The 17,664-nt window shown below is 34.7% G+C and overlaps 1 protein-coding gene across 2 annotated transcripts in view; it reads left to right on the top strand.

Moving 5' to 3' along the window:
• LOC126717623 (protein ILITYHIA) overlaps positions 1-14,756 on the top strand; it is a 45,687-nt gene extending 30,931 nt beyond the window's left edge. The window contains exons 36-61 of one of the 2 annotated variants that reach the window (XR_007652676.1): positions 1,481-1,591; positions 1,686-1,755; positions 1,873-1,951; positions 2,513-2,615; positions 2,699-2,869; positions 2,973-3,095; positions 3,176-3,289; positions 5,038-5,144; positions 5,234-5,285; positions 5,376-5,482; positions 5,585-5,644; positions 5,735-5,849; positions 6,055-6,165; positions 6,254-6,391; positions 6,467-6,589; positions 6,726-6,797; positions 8,535-8,647; positions 9,335-9,493; positions 9,996-10,092; positions 10,174-10,356; positions 10,658-10,852; positions 10,923-11,102; positions 11,204-11,336; positions 11,552-11,630; positions 13,180-13,273; positions 14,446-14,756. Coding sequence is in view for 1 of the 2 variants with exons in the window: in XM_050419455.1 (XP_050275412.1) it covers positions 1,481-1,591; positions 1,686-1,755; positions 1,873-1,951; positions 2,513-2,615; positions 2,699-2,869; positions 2,973-3,095; positions 3,176-3,289; positions 5,038-5,144; positions 5,234-5,285; positions 5,376-5,482; positions 5,585-5,644; positions 5,735-5,849; positions 6,055-6,165; positions 6,254-6,391; positions 6,467-6,589; positions 6,726-6,797; positions 8,535-8,647; positions 9,335-9,493; positions 9,996-10,092; positions 10,174-10,356; positions 10,658-10,852; positions 10,923-11,102; positions 11,204-11,336; positions 11,552-11,630; positions 13,180-13,222 (2,838 nt within the window). In the remaining variant the exon portion in view is untranslated. Of the gene's footprint in view, positions 1-1,480; positions 1,592-1,685; positions 1,756-1,872; positions 1,952-2,512; positions 2,616-2,698; positions 2,870-2,972; positions 3,096-3,175; positions 3,290-5,037; positions 5,145-5,233; positions 5,286-5,375; positions 5,483-5,584; positions 5,645-5,734; positions 5,850-6,054; positions 6,166-6,253; positions 6,392-6,466; positions 6,590-6,725; positions 6,798-8,534; positions 8,648-9,334; positions 9,494-9,995; positions 10,093-10,173; positions 10,357-10,657; positions 10,853-10,922; positions 11,103-11,203; positions 11,337-11,551; positions 11,631-13,179; positions 13,600-14,445 lie in introns of those variants that run through there. The other variant, XM_050419455.1, reaches the window with a different exon arrangement.
• Positions 14,757-17,664: the final 2,908 nt, after the last annotated feature.

The raw sequence follows: 17,664 nt of genomic DNA, 5'->3' as shown, positions 1-17,664 counted from the left end.
GCACTAAGCCAGATAAAACAAACCTTGGAATCAATGTCTAGGGTTGAATGAGATCAGATCCAGGCCACTTAGAAAATTTAAACGGAAATGTTATTAATTAAGAAAATTCTAAATTTTAAACTTCTCCATATGAAAACAATAGTGTGCTTATATAGACTACTAGGACTAAATCCTAATTCTAATTGACTGGGGAAGCCAATTATTGAATTACAAAAATACCCATGACTCTTGGAAATTTAATAAAACACTAATAACCTAATTAACTAATAAGTCCTAAAATTAAATCCAACAAACTAATAGTAAAAAATTCAATTGACTTCTAAAAAAAACCAAATTAAAATTTATTTTTGCTTCTAGCATCACAGGGATTCTGAATTTATATGGTAGTCAATATACATGTCAGATATTTCCATTTACAACTAGCCTGTAGATTGTAAAATGCATGGTAGTTTGAATTCGGTTTACAACTTGGAACATTCTGTCTCTGGGTCTTTGTGTGTGGATATACCGTTTTCTTCACCGTTAAAACTCACCTTATAAACCTTTGTGTCATAACAATATTATCATTGAAGTCATATACTTTGTGGTGAAAAATAACATAATATCAACTCTGGATCATGAAGTACGTAAATTTTGTATAGATGCCTTTGCAAATTGAGCTTTTATGTGTATCTTTTTTTTAAAAAAAAAAAAAAAACAAAGAAGAGAAGACATTATTTGATTTAGGGGTGGTAAGTGGAAAGTCTAAAAGTGATATTGCTAAAGTTAAAGAGTCTTGGTAAATACTACTTATATGAGATTTAATGAGGAAAGAGATGTGGAAGCTGTAATTGAACGAAAAGAAAGGGGCACTGGTGGGTGATGCAAGTGAGGGTTGTTGTCTTGTTGAATTGCTTGCTTCTTGGAAAGGATAGATTGGTTGCCCTAGGAGTGGTGAAATTTGCAATGCCATTGCACATTGTCTCATGTGGTTAATTTGGAGAGAATAGGCATTCAACATTTTCTCATATCCCTTAATTCTTCTATTTTTTGAAATTATTGTTCAACTGGATGTTAGCTTTAGGCAGTATACTCATCTGCCTATTTTCTGAGTTTTTTAGATTATTTAAACTTCAAATTTTAATTCTTTAGGCACTTACCTGTTGACTTGATTGTTTCTCTATCTAATGAAGTAAAATTACTTATAAACAATAGAAAAAGCAATACATCTAAAAAATGACGTTTTTAACAGAAGTCCTTTTGCCACATATTTTATGTGATTATGCTCTATTTCATGTTAGAAATGATGCATCTTTTTGTTCAAGGTGTAATTGTTATGTGTCAGAAGGTATCTGAGTGGTGAGAACTGAGAAGTATCTTTGTAGAAGTATTAGTATCAGCATGTGTATCCAATTCAGATGCAGCTCCCATCTGGAAGTGGTACACAGTTGATCCATTTCTCCTGTCATATTAATAAGAGATCTATATTTGTATGTTACAGGTTTTAGCTGCACTTGGAACTGTGTACTTTGAGCATGTACTTCCTGATATTATTCGAAATTGTTCTCATCAAAGAGCATCTGTACGTGATGGATATTTGACACTTTTCAAGGTAAACACATCTTTGTATGACTCTTTGCTGATATCAGAAGTGTTTGCTTATAGGCTCTCTGTAATTGTTACCTTCTTATGGGAATTTATTGCAGTATTTGCCAAGGTCACTGGGCATCCAATTTCAGAACTATTTGCAACAGGCTCTTCCTGCTATATTAGATGGTACATGTGCTATCATTTGGGAATTTTTCTTATGCTTTGTTTACTAAGTTGGCACTCTTTCTTTAGAGGTTTTTTGGCGCCATTTTTCTAATATAATATCGGCTTATACTCTTACAGGTCTTGCTGATGAGAACGAGTCAGTACGTGATGCAGCACTAGGTGCTGGACATGTCCTGGTTGAGCATTACGCAACAACGTATGCACTCTTTAGATTTCTTGTGCTGCTCATTATAGGTTTCTCGATGCCAGTGAGCTCTAGCTCAACTGGTATCTCCTCCCCTTGTAAGTGCTAGGTGGAGGGTAAGGTTGTGGGTTTGAGATCCACAGGGTGTGCGCGTAACTTACATGTCAAAAGAAGTATATGTTTCTCTATTCCTTCTCTCTTTCCATGCTCACTAAAATGTAGCCATGAAGTCACGATTAAGATTTAAGAAAATATTCTAGGTGTTTCTCAAATTTTGCATTTAATCTGAAAAATACCTTGAATAAGCTGGTTGGTGACTAAGCTTTGAAGGATAATAGCATTTTGAAGTCTTTTTTGTAAAATTTATGCAATTTTTTAAGATTTTGGAATCTTTTGCAATTCCTTAATATTAAAACCTTTCATAAATTGTTCGGTCACAATTACTCAAATTCTTTTAAAAGTCTGCCATAACTTGGGACATCAACCGAATATCTGTGAATATTATATTGATTGATGGTTCTATTTTCATTTGACAAGTTCTTTCTATTCTCATGTTTGTTATTTTCATCCCAGGTCTTTACCTCTGCTCCTGCCAGCTGTTGAAGATGGTATTTTCAATGATAATTGGCGTATTCGACAGAGCTCTGTGGAGCTGTTGGGTGATCTCTTGTTTAAAGTATTTACTCCTCACCTACTTCCAGTATTTCCTTTTAGGAATTCCTACAAATTGCTATTTTAGATGATCTGTATTTCTTCCAGGTTGCTGGAACTTCTGGAAAAGCTTTGCTTGAGGGTGGCAGTGATGATGAAGGTGCTAGTACTGAAGCTCAAGGGCGTGCTATTATTGAGGTTTTGGGAAGGGATAAGCGTAATGAAGTTCTTGCTGCATTATATATGGTTCGAACAGATGTCAGCATATCTGTGCGTCAGGTAGGAAGGCAAAGTACTTATTATTTGTTTTTCCTGACTTGGATACCTTATTTCATTTTTGGCTACATATGTTCTATGTTAACTGAATTTCCCCATTTTCCAGGCTGCTTTACATGTGTGGAAAACCATAGTGGCAAATACTCCAAAGACTCTCAAGGAAATTATGCCAGTTCTAATGAATACTCTAATTACTTCTCTTGCATCATCATCATCTGAAAGGCGGCAGGTCTGCACTTATATATTGGTGATCCATTTTTGTTGAGCAACAACCTACAAAATTCATAAAATACTATTGCTCTGTTTCAGGTTGCTGGACGATCACTGGGTGAGCTTGTTAGGAAGCTTGGTGAAAGAGTACTTCCTTTGATCATTCCAATTTTATCCAAAGGGCTGAATGACCCTAATACTGGCAGAAGACAGGTAGAATGTTATCCTATTGTTATTCTGTTTTCTATCTCATTAGCCTTTTCGGAATTGCAACTGTACTTTTTTAGTTAGAAATTCCTTATAATCGTGAAATCTCCCAGCTGGTAAACTCATTTTAGAATTCATACTATGTTTGACCGCATTTATAATATGCTCAGAGGTCATTAGAAAAATGCTGTAAGTACTTTTAAATGCTGCAAGTAGTTTTAAATTTTACATTCTATATAAAGTAGAATGAGAAAGTAAAAGGCAAACTGGAAATATATTCCAAATTGAATTTGAATGATCAGGGAAGTCTTTGGGATGCTGAGAGTGGTATTATTTTCAGCTTATTAAATTTGGATGATCAGGGAAGTCTTTCAGACTGAGAGATGTATCATTTCCAACTTATAGCCATCAGGTGTGTTTTCTGTGTGGCTATGACTGGTCCAGGGGTCAAATTTGGCAAAGAGTAATTTAGTACCAATTGTTGGAGTGGGAGGGGTAAATGACTTGGCTACAATATTGTGTTGTAAAGTAGGTTTGTTACCTATGACTTTTGTGGGTTTCCCAGTGGGTTAAACTTTAGGGCTTGAGAAATCTGGAACATCATTAGAAAGAAATGGAAGGTGTCTGGCAAGTTGGGAAAGGTTATTTTTGTTGAAAGGCGAGAGTTAACTCTTACCCTAATCTTTTTCCTGGTCACATGGTGGAATTGTGCATTTGCACGAGCCTTTTAGGAATGCAAGTTCGTATCTATTGAAGCTTTTCTTTATGTTTTGCACCCCCATTTTTCCTTGGGAGTAGAGGATGGCAAAATTTATTGGTGATTATTGCATTTAGATAAATATATTGTTTTCTATTCTTGTGTTGCTTTGAAAGGAGATGGTAGAGTAGGTTCTAGTTAGCTCAATTGGTTAAGTCTCTTGTCATGGAATAAGGACCCACCTTGAATCCTGCCTACACCAAAAGAAACCTGTAGGTGTCTTGGCCTTGTGGTTAAGAGTAATCATTATGGAGTAGATGCTGTCATTTTAAATCTTGTTGTATCTATCAGAAAAAAAGAAAAGAAAGGACACAGTTGAAGTTCCAATGAGCTCAAGACTTACCGAGTGTGTGCATAGTTACCAATAATTTTTAAACAGAGTAGAAATTTTCTTTGGAAGTGTTGATTTGGGTGAAAACTTCTTCATTTCTGTTTGGACAGTTGCGTGGGGGAAACTTTTGATGGTGTCATATTTGTTTGGACAGTTGTGTGGGGAAATTTTTTATGGACATCCTTTTACTCCTCTGTTTGCTGGCAGGAGAATTGTGGTCTTTTTTATTTTCACTCCTTGTAGTTAAAAGGGTGATGCCAAGGACAATTGGCAAATTGGTTGGATGCTGGCAAGAAAAGTTCGGTTGGTCTGAGAGTAGTAAAATTTTGAGGGCTGTTACATTGTGCCTTATGTGGAAAATTTGGAATGGTATAATTGTTGGACTTTTGAAGTTGGACTTTCTCCCATTGTGATTAAATTTCTGTCGTTAATGTCTTTATTTAACTGGACTAATTCTTTAGCCAGGTTACTGTGACCATATTCTTCCTTTTAATAAAATGAAAAAACTTGGTGAGATGTAAAGGATTAGAAATTATGTGATTTTTTTATAAACTAGATGTTATGTGACTTTGTGAAGAAAAAACTGGAGAGTTTACAGTGTACATGGGCCATGCATTTTTTTGGTTAAAGTGTCTTATTCATTTCTAATATTTACATGACTGGCAGGGTGTATGCATTGGCCTAAGTGAAGTGATGGGCAGTGCTGGTAAGAGTCAGTTATTGAGTTTCATGGATGAGCTGATCCCTACTATTCGGACTGCCCTTTGTGATAAGTATGTTTCACCTCTTTGTGATCTTCTAAATGATAAAGTTGAATATATAGTTTTATATGAACTTTGTAATTATTTGTACCTTTGAACAGCATGCCTGAGGTTCGTGAGTCTGCAGGCTTAGCATTTAGTACTCTCTACAAGGTGATTAATCTATTTTCTGTTCTCATTTCAAATTATATTTTCAAAACTATATTTTTGCAAATTAGAGAATAATAAATTGTCATGATATAGAGTGCTGGATTGCAAGCAATCGATGAAATTGTTCCAACTCTTCTGCACGCTCTGGAGGATGATCAAACTTCTGATACTGCCCTTGATGGGCTCAAGCAAATCTTAAGGTGTGATATGATCTGTGCAACTTACATGTGATTACTTGCTGATTTAATCTCAAGATCTAGATTTTATAACAGCTGTGCTAAATTACTGCCTTTGTCTATTAGTGTCAGGACTACTGCTGTTTTGCCTCATATTTTGCCCAAGCTGGTCCATCTTCCTCTTTCGTATGTGTCTCCTCCTCAAATTTAGAAAATGTGTTTCTATATGATCTTTTTAGTCACTTCTATCACTGAACCTTCTTTGTATGTATTCAGTGCCTTTAATGCACATGCTCTTGGAGCTTTAGCCGAAGTTGCTGGATCTGGTCTCAACTTTCACCTTGGCACTATTCTCCCAGCTTTACTATCTGCAATGGGCAGTGAGGAAAAGGTATGCTGTTTGGATGAGCATTCATATTTCTATGGCAGTTATTCCTTTTAACCTTTGATGAGAGATGAATTCACAATTCTGGTTTCCTACGCCCAAACCAGCCCCCCCCCCCCCCCCAACAAACACACACACACTCTCTTTCCCTCTTTAGTTTCATTTGTCTGGCAGTTTATCTGTTTGATCATGGAACATCTTTAAATTGTAGGATGTTCAAAATTTGGCAAAGGAGGCTGCAGAAACAGTGACCTTAGTAATTGATGAGGAAGGTGTTGAGTCTCTAATATCGGAGCTTCTTAAAGGTGTTGGTGATAGTCAGGTAGCTATTGTTAAGGCTCTCCTTTTGTGACCTGCTTTCTCTCTCTCACAGTCTCTCACTTTGTTTCTCTGGTCTCTTATGGTTTCAGGCTTCAATTAGAAGAAGTTCTTCTTATCTGATAGGGTATTTCTTCAAGAACAGCAAGCTATATTTGGTTGATGAAGCTCCAAACATTATATCAACCCTGATTATCTTGCTTAGTGATTCGGATCCATCTACTGTTGTGGTACTTGTTACTAGTAATTAATGTTGTGCTGTTGATCTACATATTTTGGATTGTATCTTATATTCTTTTCAACAGGTTGCTTGGGAAGCTTTGTCAAGGGTTATCAGTTCAGTTCCGAAGGAGGTACTTCCTTCATATGTAAAATTAGTACGTGATGCTGTATCTACATCAAGAGACAGAGAGCGTAGGAAAAAGAAGGTGAGAAGTAGTTTAGATGATTACTTACAGTTGATTCTTTGGTTCGATAAATTTCAATTTTGTGTATGTTTAGATGTTGTTCCATGGAAGGTCAATTAATCTAATTGTTTTATATAATGTTTTATTTGAGATGCAGGGAGGACCAATTTTAATACCTGGATTCTGCCTCCCGAAAGCACTTCAGCCATTACTTCCAATCTTCCTCCAAGTATTCTTGCTATTCTCTTTTGGAATCTCTGCATATTTAGTTGCAATTTGTGTCTCTTCAATTTTTAATATTTTTTATCCCTTTTTTGTTGTTGTGAGAATATAAAGCTTACTGAAAAGTAAATCATCTTTGTCAGCTTCCTCAACTGGGACCTAGGACTATACTGTCATATGCTTTTGTCTTGTGCCTTTTTACAAACTTCTGGTGGTTGTATCTAGCATACTGTCATGCAGGTTCCTCCCCTGGGAACTATATTGTTTTTCTCTGGTGTCTGTAAACAAACTTCTGGTAGTTGCACCTAGCATACTGTCATTCTGGCTCAATGATGGAACAAAAAGAGATGAGAACAGTAGCCCTGAGTTTATCATTGCCACATACCTGAAAGATAAACTTACTGTTTATTCCTGTTAACGTATGAAGGATTTTCATTTCTAAATTTTCTTGAACTCTGATATCTAAGTCAATGGGATCTGTTGCTTCATGCTTTATTGACCCATTACATCTAAATCATATGAATTGTTTAATTAAGTATGTTGCACCTGGCTTTATGTGTCACTTTCAAAAGTCACAGGAGCTCTCAAACTTGTTTGTTTCTAGCCATTTCCTTTTCCGTCTGTATATAAAGCAAATTAAACAGGACCTGCATGGATTATTCTTTGACAAAAAAGTTATATCTACAACTCAACGTATTCAAATCTGGCTAAATGGCAATCATTTCTTTAGCGCTCCTTGCCATGCTTAAGATTCTAATTCCTATTATTCTCTAATTCCTCTTATTCTGTGGCTCCCGAAAAATTTTCCTTAGCTGTCCCCTTATCTAGTTTTTGTAGTGAAAGTGAGACAGTTAAAACCTATCTGGGTTCTTTTCAGATTTCCAATCCTGAAGGTGGGTGGTTTTGTTGGAAGGGAAGGGGGTTAGGGGCTTGGATGAATATAAAATATGGAATTGGGGCCACATTTAATGTACAAATAATCTTGGGGGACCCGCAGGACAGTTTTTATGATTTGACCTTTTATGGGGTAGGGAGGTTTCATATGGTCCCCCTAGGCTCAACATGGGTCAGCCCCTGGTGGTTTATAACCACTGTCTTCGTTGACATTAAGTCTTAAAGTTTTCGGCATTTCCTGAACCTTTAGTTTCCTTTTAATTTAAAAATGACTGAGATTTTGTTTCTATTTATTTTTATTATTCTTTTTATTTTTATTTTTTATAGTTTAGATGGACAAGACATGCACCTTTTAGATTTTTTATTTATTTGAAAAAAGCTAAAGTTTTTTAATCAGAGTAAGGATGATGCTTTATTAAATAACTAAGTAACCTTGGGAGCTTGAAGTGGACTTGGGATTTTGTTTAATGGGCTTCAGCGAATCCTCTTCTTCGAACGCGGCAGAAAAAAAGAAAAAAAGAAGAAACCTTCTGGTCCTATGGGCACTGTCCCACATTGCTAAAGAGGGAGTAAATGCTTTATTGTAGCCTTTAATCTAACTTCTTGTTTATTGGAACCATTGAATTGAATATGGTAAAGTTGCACTCCAGGTTGGGGAATTAATCCTTTGATACCCATCACAATGGCTCTATTTGCAATATTCCTATCTTTTTTGTGTGAATATTTATAATGTAACTCGAGTGGTGAAATAGTATCTCCCTTCAATATTATAATAATATTTATTATTTTTATTATTATTTATACATTTTTACTAGTATGTTCAGCCACTAATATTGTACTGCACCTTCAGGGTCTAATAAGCGGGTCTGCTGAATTAAGAGAGCAGGCAGCATTGGGTCTTGGGGAGCTGATTGAAGTAACTAGTGAGCAAGCTTTGAAGGAATTTGTCATCCCAATAACGGGGTATGTACCATGGAATGTTGAGGATATAGATTGTATCCTAAATCTTGTTTATATCGTTTGATCAACTCCGTTTCTCATCTTAAGCTATGAGGTCATTTGCCATGTCCCCTGAAAATTTGAGCAATTAATTCACTAAACTATTGTGCTTGTTGCAATGTCCCACTATTGAGTTTCTCCTTTTCTATTATGTTTAACCTTAATATTCATTGATTACAATTCATACCATGTGTATATTTTTTGGTGTTTTTCCCGTGATTGTGTGATAAATGTGTGGATATTGAGGTTAAGTATGATGGGAATTGGAGAAATTTAAAGTGGGGGATGTTGCAACTAATCAGACTTTAAGGGGCTGGTAGTTCAATTTTAAATTTTAGGGAGAACATTGCAAATTACTTTAATTTTTGGTGGGAAACTGCAGTTATACCTATGTTGTATAAAGCTTTATCCTCTGTGGATAAATTTGCTTATGTTATATACTCATTGTTTCTCCCTGTGTGGCTTGTTATTTTTTTTATTTTATTTAAAATTTTTTTTTTTTTGAGGTAAAAGATAGAAAGACTTGTTATGTTTGACTTAAAAGAAACGGTGCACACTAGCTGTTCTATATGTTACATGTTTCCCATGGTTGTGCTAAAGACATTATTCTTGTGGAAACTGATTGTGGCTGTTGAATGTTTACTTCTACAGGCCTCTTATCCGGATCATTGGTGATCGGTTCCCCTGGCAGGTGAAGAGTGCCATTTTGTCTACTTTAAGCATCATGATAAGAAAAGGTGGGATGGCCTTGAAACCTTTTCTTCCTCAGCTTCAAACAACATTTGTCAAATGTCTACAGGATAGTACAAGGTTCGCTGGATGTACTCAACTAGTATTTTTTTTTTTTTTAACATTTTCGCTACTCTTGGTTCTTCCATCTGTAATATGACTATTATATCCTAGGCACAGGTGCCATGCTTTCTGTTGTAGATTTTCTTGATTCCCTCTCTTTTTTAATATAATTCTACATGAGATACTACTCTATTCCAAAACTGTCTTATTACTTATAAAACAAATGAGTGTTAGATCCGCTTATCCAAAAAGAAAGAGTATTATATCCTCTGTTTTTGGGTGCTGTACATATTCATAGATGCTTCCGTTGTGACATTGACAATGTTTTTATTTTTTATTTTTTTATGAACGTGGTATTAACAATGTTGTTATATAACATGAAGTAAACATTATTTACCTTGATTATTGAGTTTGATTTAGTTTGCCCTAATAACAGTAGAATGTAATCACTTGCGTGCATTATTTACCTAATTTACATGCTTTATTCTCTGGTTACTTATTAGATTGTATTTGAGTGCAGAACTGTTCGTTCAAGTGCTGCCCTTGCTCTTGGAAAGCTCAGTGCACTCAGTACCAGGGTTGACCCTTTAGTTGGTGACCTCCTGTCCAGTTTGCAGGTGAGGATTGTCATTTTTTAATCACACTGCATGTTGAATTCAAAGCTGGATTATGTAATGCTTCTGGTTTTTGACTTTTAGGCATCAGAAGGTGGTGTTCGGGAGGCCATTCTAACTGCTTTAAAAGGTGTCATAAAGCATGCTGGGAAGAGTGTGGGCAGTGCTGTTAGAAGCCGTGTCTTCGTTCTCCTAAGGGATTTGATTCATAATGATGATGACCAAGTTCGAATATCTGCTGCAAGCATATTGGGCATCATATCACAGGTAATTTTTGGATAATATAAGGAATTTTTTAAACTAATTCTGTTGAGTCTAAATTTTTGTTAATGTTTCTCTGAAAATGAGAAAGAAATTAAATATTTTTAGGTTTTTTTACTGGGTTTCATCCTTACTAATCTTTAATGGTAATTCAATACTGCTACTGCCAATATGGTGCCTGCATTGTTCTTTTTTATTCCTGTAACTTGATTGCTAGTTGCTGCTTCTTTATACAGGCCATTTCCATTTAACATTCCAGTGATCTGATATTGATTTGTTATTTAACCTTTATTTACTGATATCACAGTATATGGAAGATGCTCAGCTGACTGACCTGCTCCAGGAACTGTCGAGTTTGCTTTCATCTCCTAGTTGGTCTGCAAGGCATGGTTCGGTACTCACAATCAAATCCATGCTCAGACACAATCCCACTGCAATTTGTATGTCTCCATTCTTCCAGTCTATGGTAGACGACCTTAAGGAAACCTTGAAAGATGAGAAGGTATATATTCCTATGCTGTTACATTTAATGATTTTACTTTTGCCTAGTGTTAACACTTTCTGTCAAACAGTTCCCTCTTCGTGAAACATCAACGAAGGCTTTAGGAAGGCTTGTACTCCATCAAATTCAACACGAACCATCGAGCAGCACTGCACATCTGGATATTCTTTCATCCGTGGTATCTGCTTTGCATGATGACTCCAGTGAAGTGAGAAGAAGGGCATTATCTGCTCTAAAAGCAGTTGCAAAAGTATGTGGTTAAGATTTTGTAATCATGCATTGAAATTATGTACTGTATCGTGTGGATTTCATTGGAATATTTACACTTATATGTGGCGAATTGTGTTGCAGGCAAACCCATCAACCATTTTGGCCCATATTTCTGTTATAGGCCCCTCCCTTGCTGAGTGTTTGAAGGACGGAAGTACTCCAGTGAGACTTGCTGCAGAAAGATGTGCTCTGCATGTCTTCCAATTGACAAAGGGTATTTTCTTCTGTTCTTTATCTTTTTATCTCACATTTCTGCTGCACACTTTTTCCTTGGATGACCCATCAACAATAAATTGAGTGAGTTCTTCACTGTTGTTTTGATCATTCAAAAGGGATAGTGTTATTAATCATCTAATAAGTTTCTTTCCATGACGCTAATTGGTGGAACAAATAAGTGCTATTCATCAATTTGGTTGTTTATGTTTCCAGGTACAGAAAATGTTCAAGGTGCACAGAAATTTATAACAGGCTTGGATGCGAGACGACTATCAAAGTATCCTGAACTGAGGTATATAGCTTCAATTACCTATTGCATCTATATTCATTTGTTCAAATCTGGTGGGCATAGTTAATGGTTAGGAATTTGTTTTTGCTCTCAAATATATAATTCCTATGTTTGTGGAATATTTTCCCTATCAAAAAAAGTTTTTGAAATATTTCTTTAATGCTATTGCTCATTTTTGTATCCTTCATAATATTTTTTGGGGTCTGGTTTCCATTATTTTCCAATGATATTGTCTTAAAAATGTGCTAAATCTTTAAATAATATTCTCATGTGAGTTAATAACTTAATATAGAAATGAAAGAAGATTAGGGGTCACGTGAAATGAAAACAGAAAAATGGGTTTATAGCAGATACAAAGTGCTAGGAAGCACGGACACGAGCACTGGTATGGGTATGACATGGCAATATAAGCAATTTCTGAAAAATAATAACATGACAGAGCTGTTAAAACGCTGATATGACATGGGTATGGAACCCCAAATGAAGTATCCGTGTTTCCTGGACGAGTGTAATAATGAAATCTGGCGTTGAATTGAGAGGTGTAGTTTTGCGGGAGTCTCAGAAGAATGGTTTGCTGTAATTGGATGCTAGACAGTGGTTGGGAAAAAAGTAAAAAGAAAATGGATATTTTCTCCCTTGCCTTTGGAGGAAACCCTGATGCAGATACCTTGGTTATAGTGAGATGCATCAGACTAATAATTGGAAACCTCTGTAGAAAACAAGAATTTGGACCAAATGGCATAACTTTCCCATGAAAAAGGTGAGGAGGCCCTGGAGGACAAGGGCATGGGTTCAATCTTGTATGGGTGTATGGCGTGCACCCTATAATCGAAGAGAGAATAAAATGTGGATCAGTGTTTTCAAATGAAATCTTTTGAGTACATCACAAAGAGACAGGATTGAATCCAGATATCTGGATAAAAAATGTGGGATTGGCTTTTTTATTTATTTATAGATATCTTATAGAGAGTATGTAACGTATTATGAACAGGGAATTCCCATTACTAATGAGCATGTGGAGGGGTGTATTCTGTAGGCACAGGACTATTGTGCATAAAGAACACTGCCAACCTTTAAATAGCTATGTTTAACATGGGAAAGGTGTGCTAGATAGCTGTAGTTATGCAAAGAAAAATGGCATATGGATTACTAAGGCATTGCAACCATTGCGTCAAACATGTTTTAACTTGTATGCTAACCCTTTAGGTTGATTGATTAATCAAAGGTTACCTAGTATTAGCCTTATGTAACTTGTGCCAAATTCACTGTCATGGCCCTTAACATGGGTACCCAATATAGCGCTAGAAGTACATACATGGTATATATGCCATAGATGTGCCACTCGACATGCATACTTGTGCTATGGTACTGTTATTGTGTGTCTATTGCAAGGGGATTCAGCGAAGCATAGATGTGCTAGTGGACGTGCTTGCTTAAAAGTTATGCCCATTTTTCTGTGTTTTACCAATTTCTTTTTTTATTTTATTTTATTTTTTAATATGCTTTAAAATTTGTGGTTTGCATTAGCTGATTGGTGGAATATTAAATGCAGTGATGACAGTGAAGACAGTGAAGATGACTCGGCAAGTGGCTGATAATCAATTCTTTGCTGAGCCTACTTAAATTTTAATTCTTCACGAGTGGAGGTATGGGGAATTTTAACTAATTGAGAAGTCAGTTGCCAGAGTTTGATAAGGATCTTCTGTTTAATATAGATACACAGATACACAGTTAGAGGCGTGATACCCAATTTTTGCTAACCTGGGTGTTACGATGTCAATTTCTTGTGACTCGGGTTTTGACAATCATGTGTACAAAAATGAGGGCAAACAGTGGCTTGATTTTTGTTTGGCAGTTGTATCTGTTATGTTAGTTTTGAGTTGATATTTAAAGAATGTCTTCTTGTAATTGTATCTACTCCATAATTTCAAATAGTGAAAATATTTATTTTAAATAGAAGCATGTTAACTTACAGGTTAGTATACAACATGATATAAGTTTTGTTGGGCCAAATTGTTCCAATGAAAATAATAAACATACAACCATTCAGGAAGTAGAATCATTGAATAATATTATCATACAACTCAAAACAACAGAAAGGAGACCATTGAAAAGTCTCATGTAAAACAAGTCTTGTTATTGCACTAATGCAAACATTCCTCCAATTGATTCTGAAATATAGCACACAGAAAGAGTCACTATGTGTATAAAGAATAATGTTGAATAAGATTCTTTTCAAATAAAATAAGTAGGTGATTTGAAGCTGAAAAACTAATGTTTAACAAAAAAAGAAAGAAAAGAAACCCTGTTATGTTTGTAGTACAAATTATGAATGCCTATCGATAAGCCATAATCATAGATTAATTATGTGCATCTTAAAACTGATATAACTGTCGTGTATATATATTATGCATTCAACAAGGTGGATAAATTTGCCCCACTATAATGGTAATTTACTGCTCTACTAATTATTTAGGAAATTTGCAATTACGTGTATCAGTGCATGCAATCAATGTCCACTATAATGCCTAATGGTTTTGTTTATTTATTTTTTATTCATTTATCAACAAGGCACAATATTTGTAACTTATTAGTTTAGATTTAGTAAAATAGTACATACAGACTTTTCACGCGTATCATGTTTAAAGAGAGTGTCACTTACCAAATGTTTTTTTTTTTTCCTGTTCTTTGCTTGTAAAGTTTTCTTACGCAAATTGATTGTTGGTAGGGTTGTCGTTTTAATTTTTCGCAATAATCTAGGCATGATTTAACAAGATGATATATTGGTTCATTTACATACACTGGTTTGTTGATGCAGTTTTCAAAAGAGTTCACAATACACCGTGAAAGACTTCGACCGCCTAATTTTTTAAAACAATTACGATTTTCGATGACAATGCAACCATGAAGTAGAAAAGGAAGGTTTTATCGTTTAGTGAGATGAACAGTACTGGAATTGGCAAACGGTTAAGGATACGGGAATTTGTCTGTGCTTCAACAAGAATAGGAATAATTAACACAATCACCCTTAGCAAAAGTCCTTTTGTGAAATTCTTACCCATTGATTCTATCTCACTATAATTGAAACTGCAAATTTTGTACTATATAAATAATTGAACGATTATATAAGTATGAAGTTAATATATATATATAAACTATTGATTCTTAATCGTGACTTGGAAATATGAAAAATTCTAAAATAAGTGCCATGTAATTTTTTAAGTTGTCTTTTCCCTAGGGTCATTAGATTTCAATATAAGTTTTAGGTTAACATGTAATATTTTGTAAAAGTAATGTATTCCTATAAGAATGCAATACGTAGGTGTGACTATGGCAAACCAATAATCACAATATATATTATGTCAAATACTGTCTTTTTATAAGTTTTGAAAGCTAAAATATCAAAATACTGTCTTTTTATAAGTTTTGAAAGCTAATATATTCAAATATTGTCTTTTTGTAAGTTTTGAAAGAAGTTTTCGATTCACAAAGTATAAGAGCATGTAGTGTTCAATTTGCCTTACCTTGAGTTTATTGAGAACTTATTGATTTTGTTGAGAACTTATAGACAATAAAAATTCTATTAAATTATAATGAGATATAAAATTTGAAATCAATAGAATAAACTGAAATCCATCATGTTGAAATTTATTTAAAGTGAATGTATTACTCAAATCTTAAATAAGGTAAAATGTTATATGGTAAAACATTTGTCTGATCAAAATTATATTTAATTGGACTGTTCTTTAAAAAATGATCATGTCTAATAAAATAAGAAGGATTGAAAATTAAGTGGATTAAAAAAAAAAAATGAATGAGTGATTATGATATTAAGATACAACTCAGGCTGCCCTTGTTTGTGTGCACTACACCCACCCACACGAAAAGTTGACAGTTGGTATGTATGTGCATGGATCAGGATCGAATTATGTCATTATTGGAGGAGTGACTGCATTGCATGATTTTTTTAGATAGAGTTTCAACTTATCAAAAAAAGCACTCTCTGAAGGCAAGGGATATGTATGTGCATGGATCAGGATCGAATCATGTCATTATTGGAGGAGTGACTGCATTGCATGATTTTTTTAGATAGAGTTTCAACTTATCAAAAAAAGCACTCTCCGAAGGCATCCTTGCCTTCAGAGAGTGCTTTTTTTGATAAGTTAAAACTCTAACACTGTCTTTGGAGAGTGCTTTTTTTAGGAAACCCATTTGAGAATAATAAAGACAAACATTATTGTAAATAATTGTTTTTAGGAAATCCATTTGAGAACATAAATAGATAATTTTTTCATTTGCAACACATGTTTATTATATTTAAAGGGAAATGAAGAGGGTTAAAGATGGTAATTCATGATCATGAATAAAGTTTAGAGCATTTATATTGTTTTATAGATAACCTGGTGTGTAGGAGCCTGAGCTGACTTAAAACCATGGTATTAGGTTTCAATCAGAGACTATCCAACTCAAAGGCACAGAATCTTGAACACTATCGGATCCAAATTATAATAGAAATCCACCTTGAATGAGTCTCTGCCATGGGGTGTAAGAAGACAAAAATTTCATAGCCTCTTTCATTGCTTGGAAAGTGGATCCTAAAAAATTCTAATAGTTTTCTACAAGCATAAGATAATACAATAATTTATTTATTAGAAACCAAAACCTTTTGTTCTTCTTCTTCTATTATTTTTTTAAAAAACAAAATGCGTTTCCCTCCTTTCTTGGGCTTTCGGAAAGCCTATAACTAAATACTCCATTAAAAATAATTTTGTGTAATAAAAGGTTCAAGGTAAAATCCAAGATTGGATTGGACGAGGATAAATAAAACTATGGGCACGTTACACTTAAAAATTCAATTTGACCTTATTAAATAATTCAATTTCATGTTTCAACCAATTTAAAGTAATATAAGAACTGTCCTCAAGTAAGTATCTCACTATCTTCTATAGGAAATTAATAAAATAAATAGCAATTGTATCTTATGGATCGACCAAAATAATACAAATCTACCATAGAGTTTCAAAATCAACGAATTGTGTAGAATAAACAATTTTGTTCTCAAAATGTAAAGCCTGAAACAATAAAATGTCATAAGTTAAAACCCAAACTTCATTCATTGTAGCAGTAGTGCATGTTCAGTACTGGAAATATAATGCCTGTAGAAGCATGCAATTTGAAGCCAAACGATGCCATTAACTTGTAACAATCCAAGTTTCTCACATTGAATAAAAGAAAGGGCTACCATCATGGGAGTGGAGTCTTGGTCTGAAGGCAATTTTTGTACACTACAACAAAATGTATTTTTAGCAAAAAAATTTAGTGAGGAAATATTTTTCGTTGCTAAAAGCTAACCTATAGCGACTAAATTTTGTCACCAATTATAAAAAAATAAATAACTTTTAGCTATGAAAATACAATCCGAAGAGGCCCACCACAATTAATCCAAAGGGCTAAAAATCCGAAGGCCCAAAATGTAATCAGGCTTGGATTGAGGCCCATCACAATTAATTTATAGAGATGAGTGTCGAACTAATAGTTGGATTGATCTATGATAATTCTAATTCAAAGACGAAAATATGGCAAGAGATTGGTACTAATAATGATTACAAAGGGTAAATTTGTTAATCTTGTCTTCCTCGGACTGGTTGAGGACCCTTTTATACTTGAGAAAATACAAGTATGAATACTCTTTTCTCTCAATTTAATAATTTGACTTTCTTTCTTCTAACTCCCATACTTGTTCACTAGGGATCTCTTGCCTTATAATAGCCTCCTTCTAAACTTGACCCTCCACTTGGAGGGCGGTTGATTCTCTATCAAAATACTTGTCCCATCCCTACTTTTGGGATCATGTTGAACAAGTAACATGCTGTGCTGATATTGTTCTGGTGTCATTCAGCCATTAATGCGGGTAACATGGTTGGTGCAATGCATTCAATGCAGAGGTGATGATAGGTTTTTTGGGAAGTTTCCTCTTCTTCTTATCCACATTGGCAAGCGTTACTTTCTTTGGACCATGATCTTTAGCCTCTAGTAG

The sequence above is a fragment of the Quercus robur genome, chromosome 3 (genome assembly GCF_932294415.1).
Source record: "Quercus robur chromosome 3, dhQueRobu3.1, whole genome shotgun sequence".
Taxonomy (NCBI): Eukaryota; Viridiplantae; Streptophyta; class Magnoliopsida; order Fagales; family Fagaceae; genus Quercus; species Quercus robur.
The sequence above is the reverse complement of the archived record's forward strand: the minus strand, read 5'-3'. Positions and strand labels throughout refer to the sequence as shown.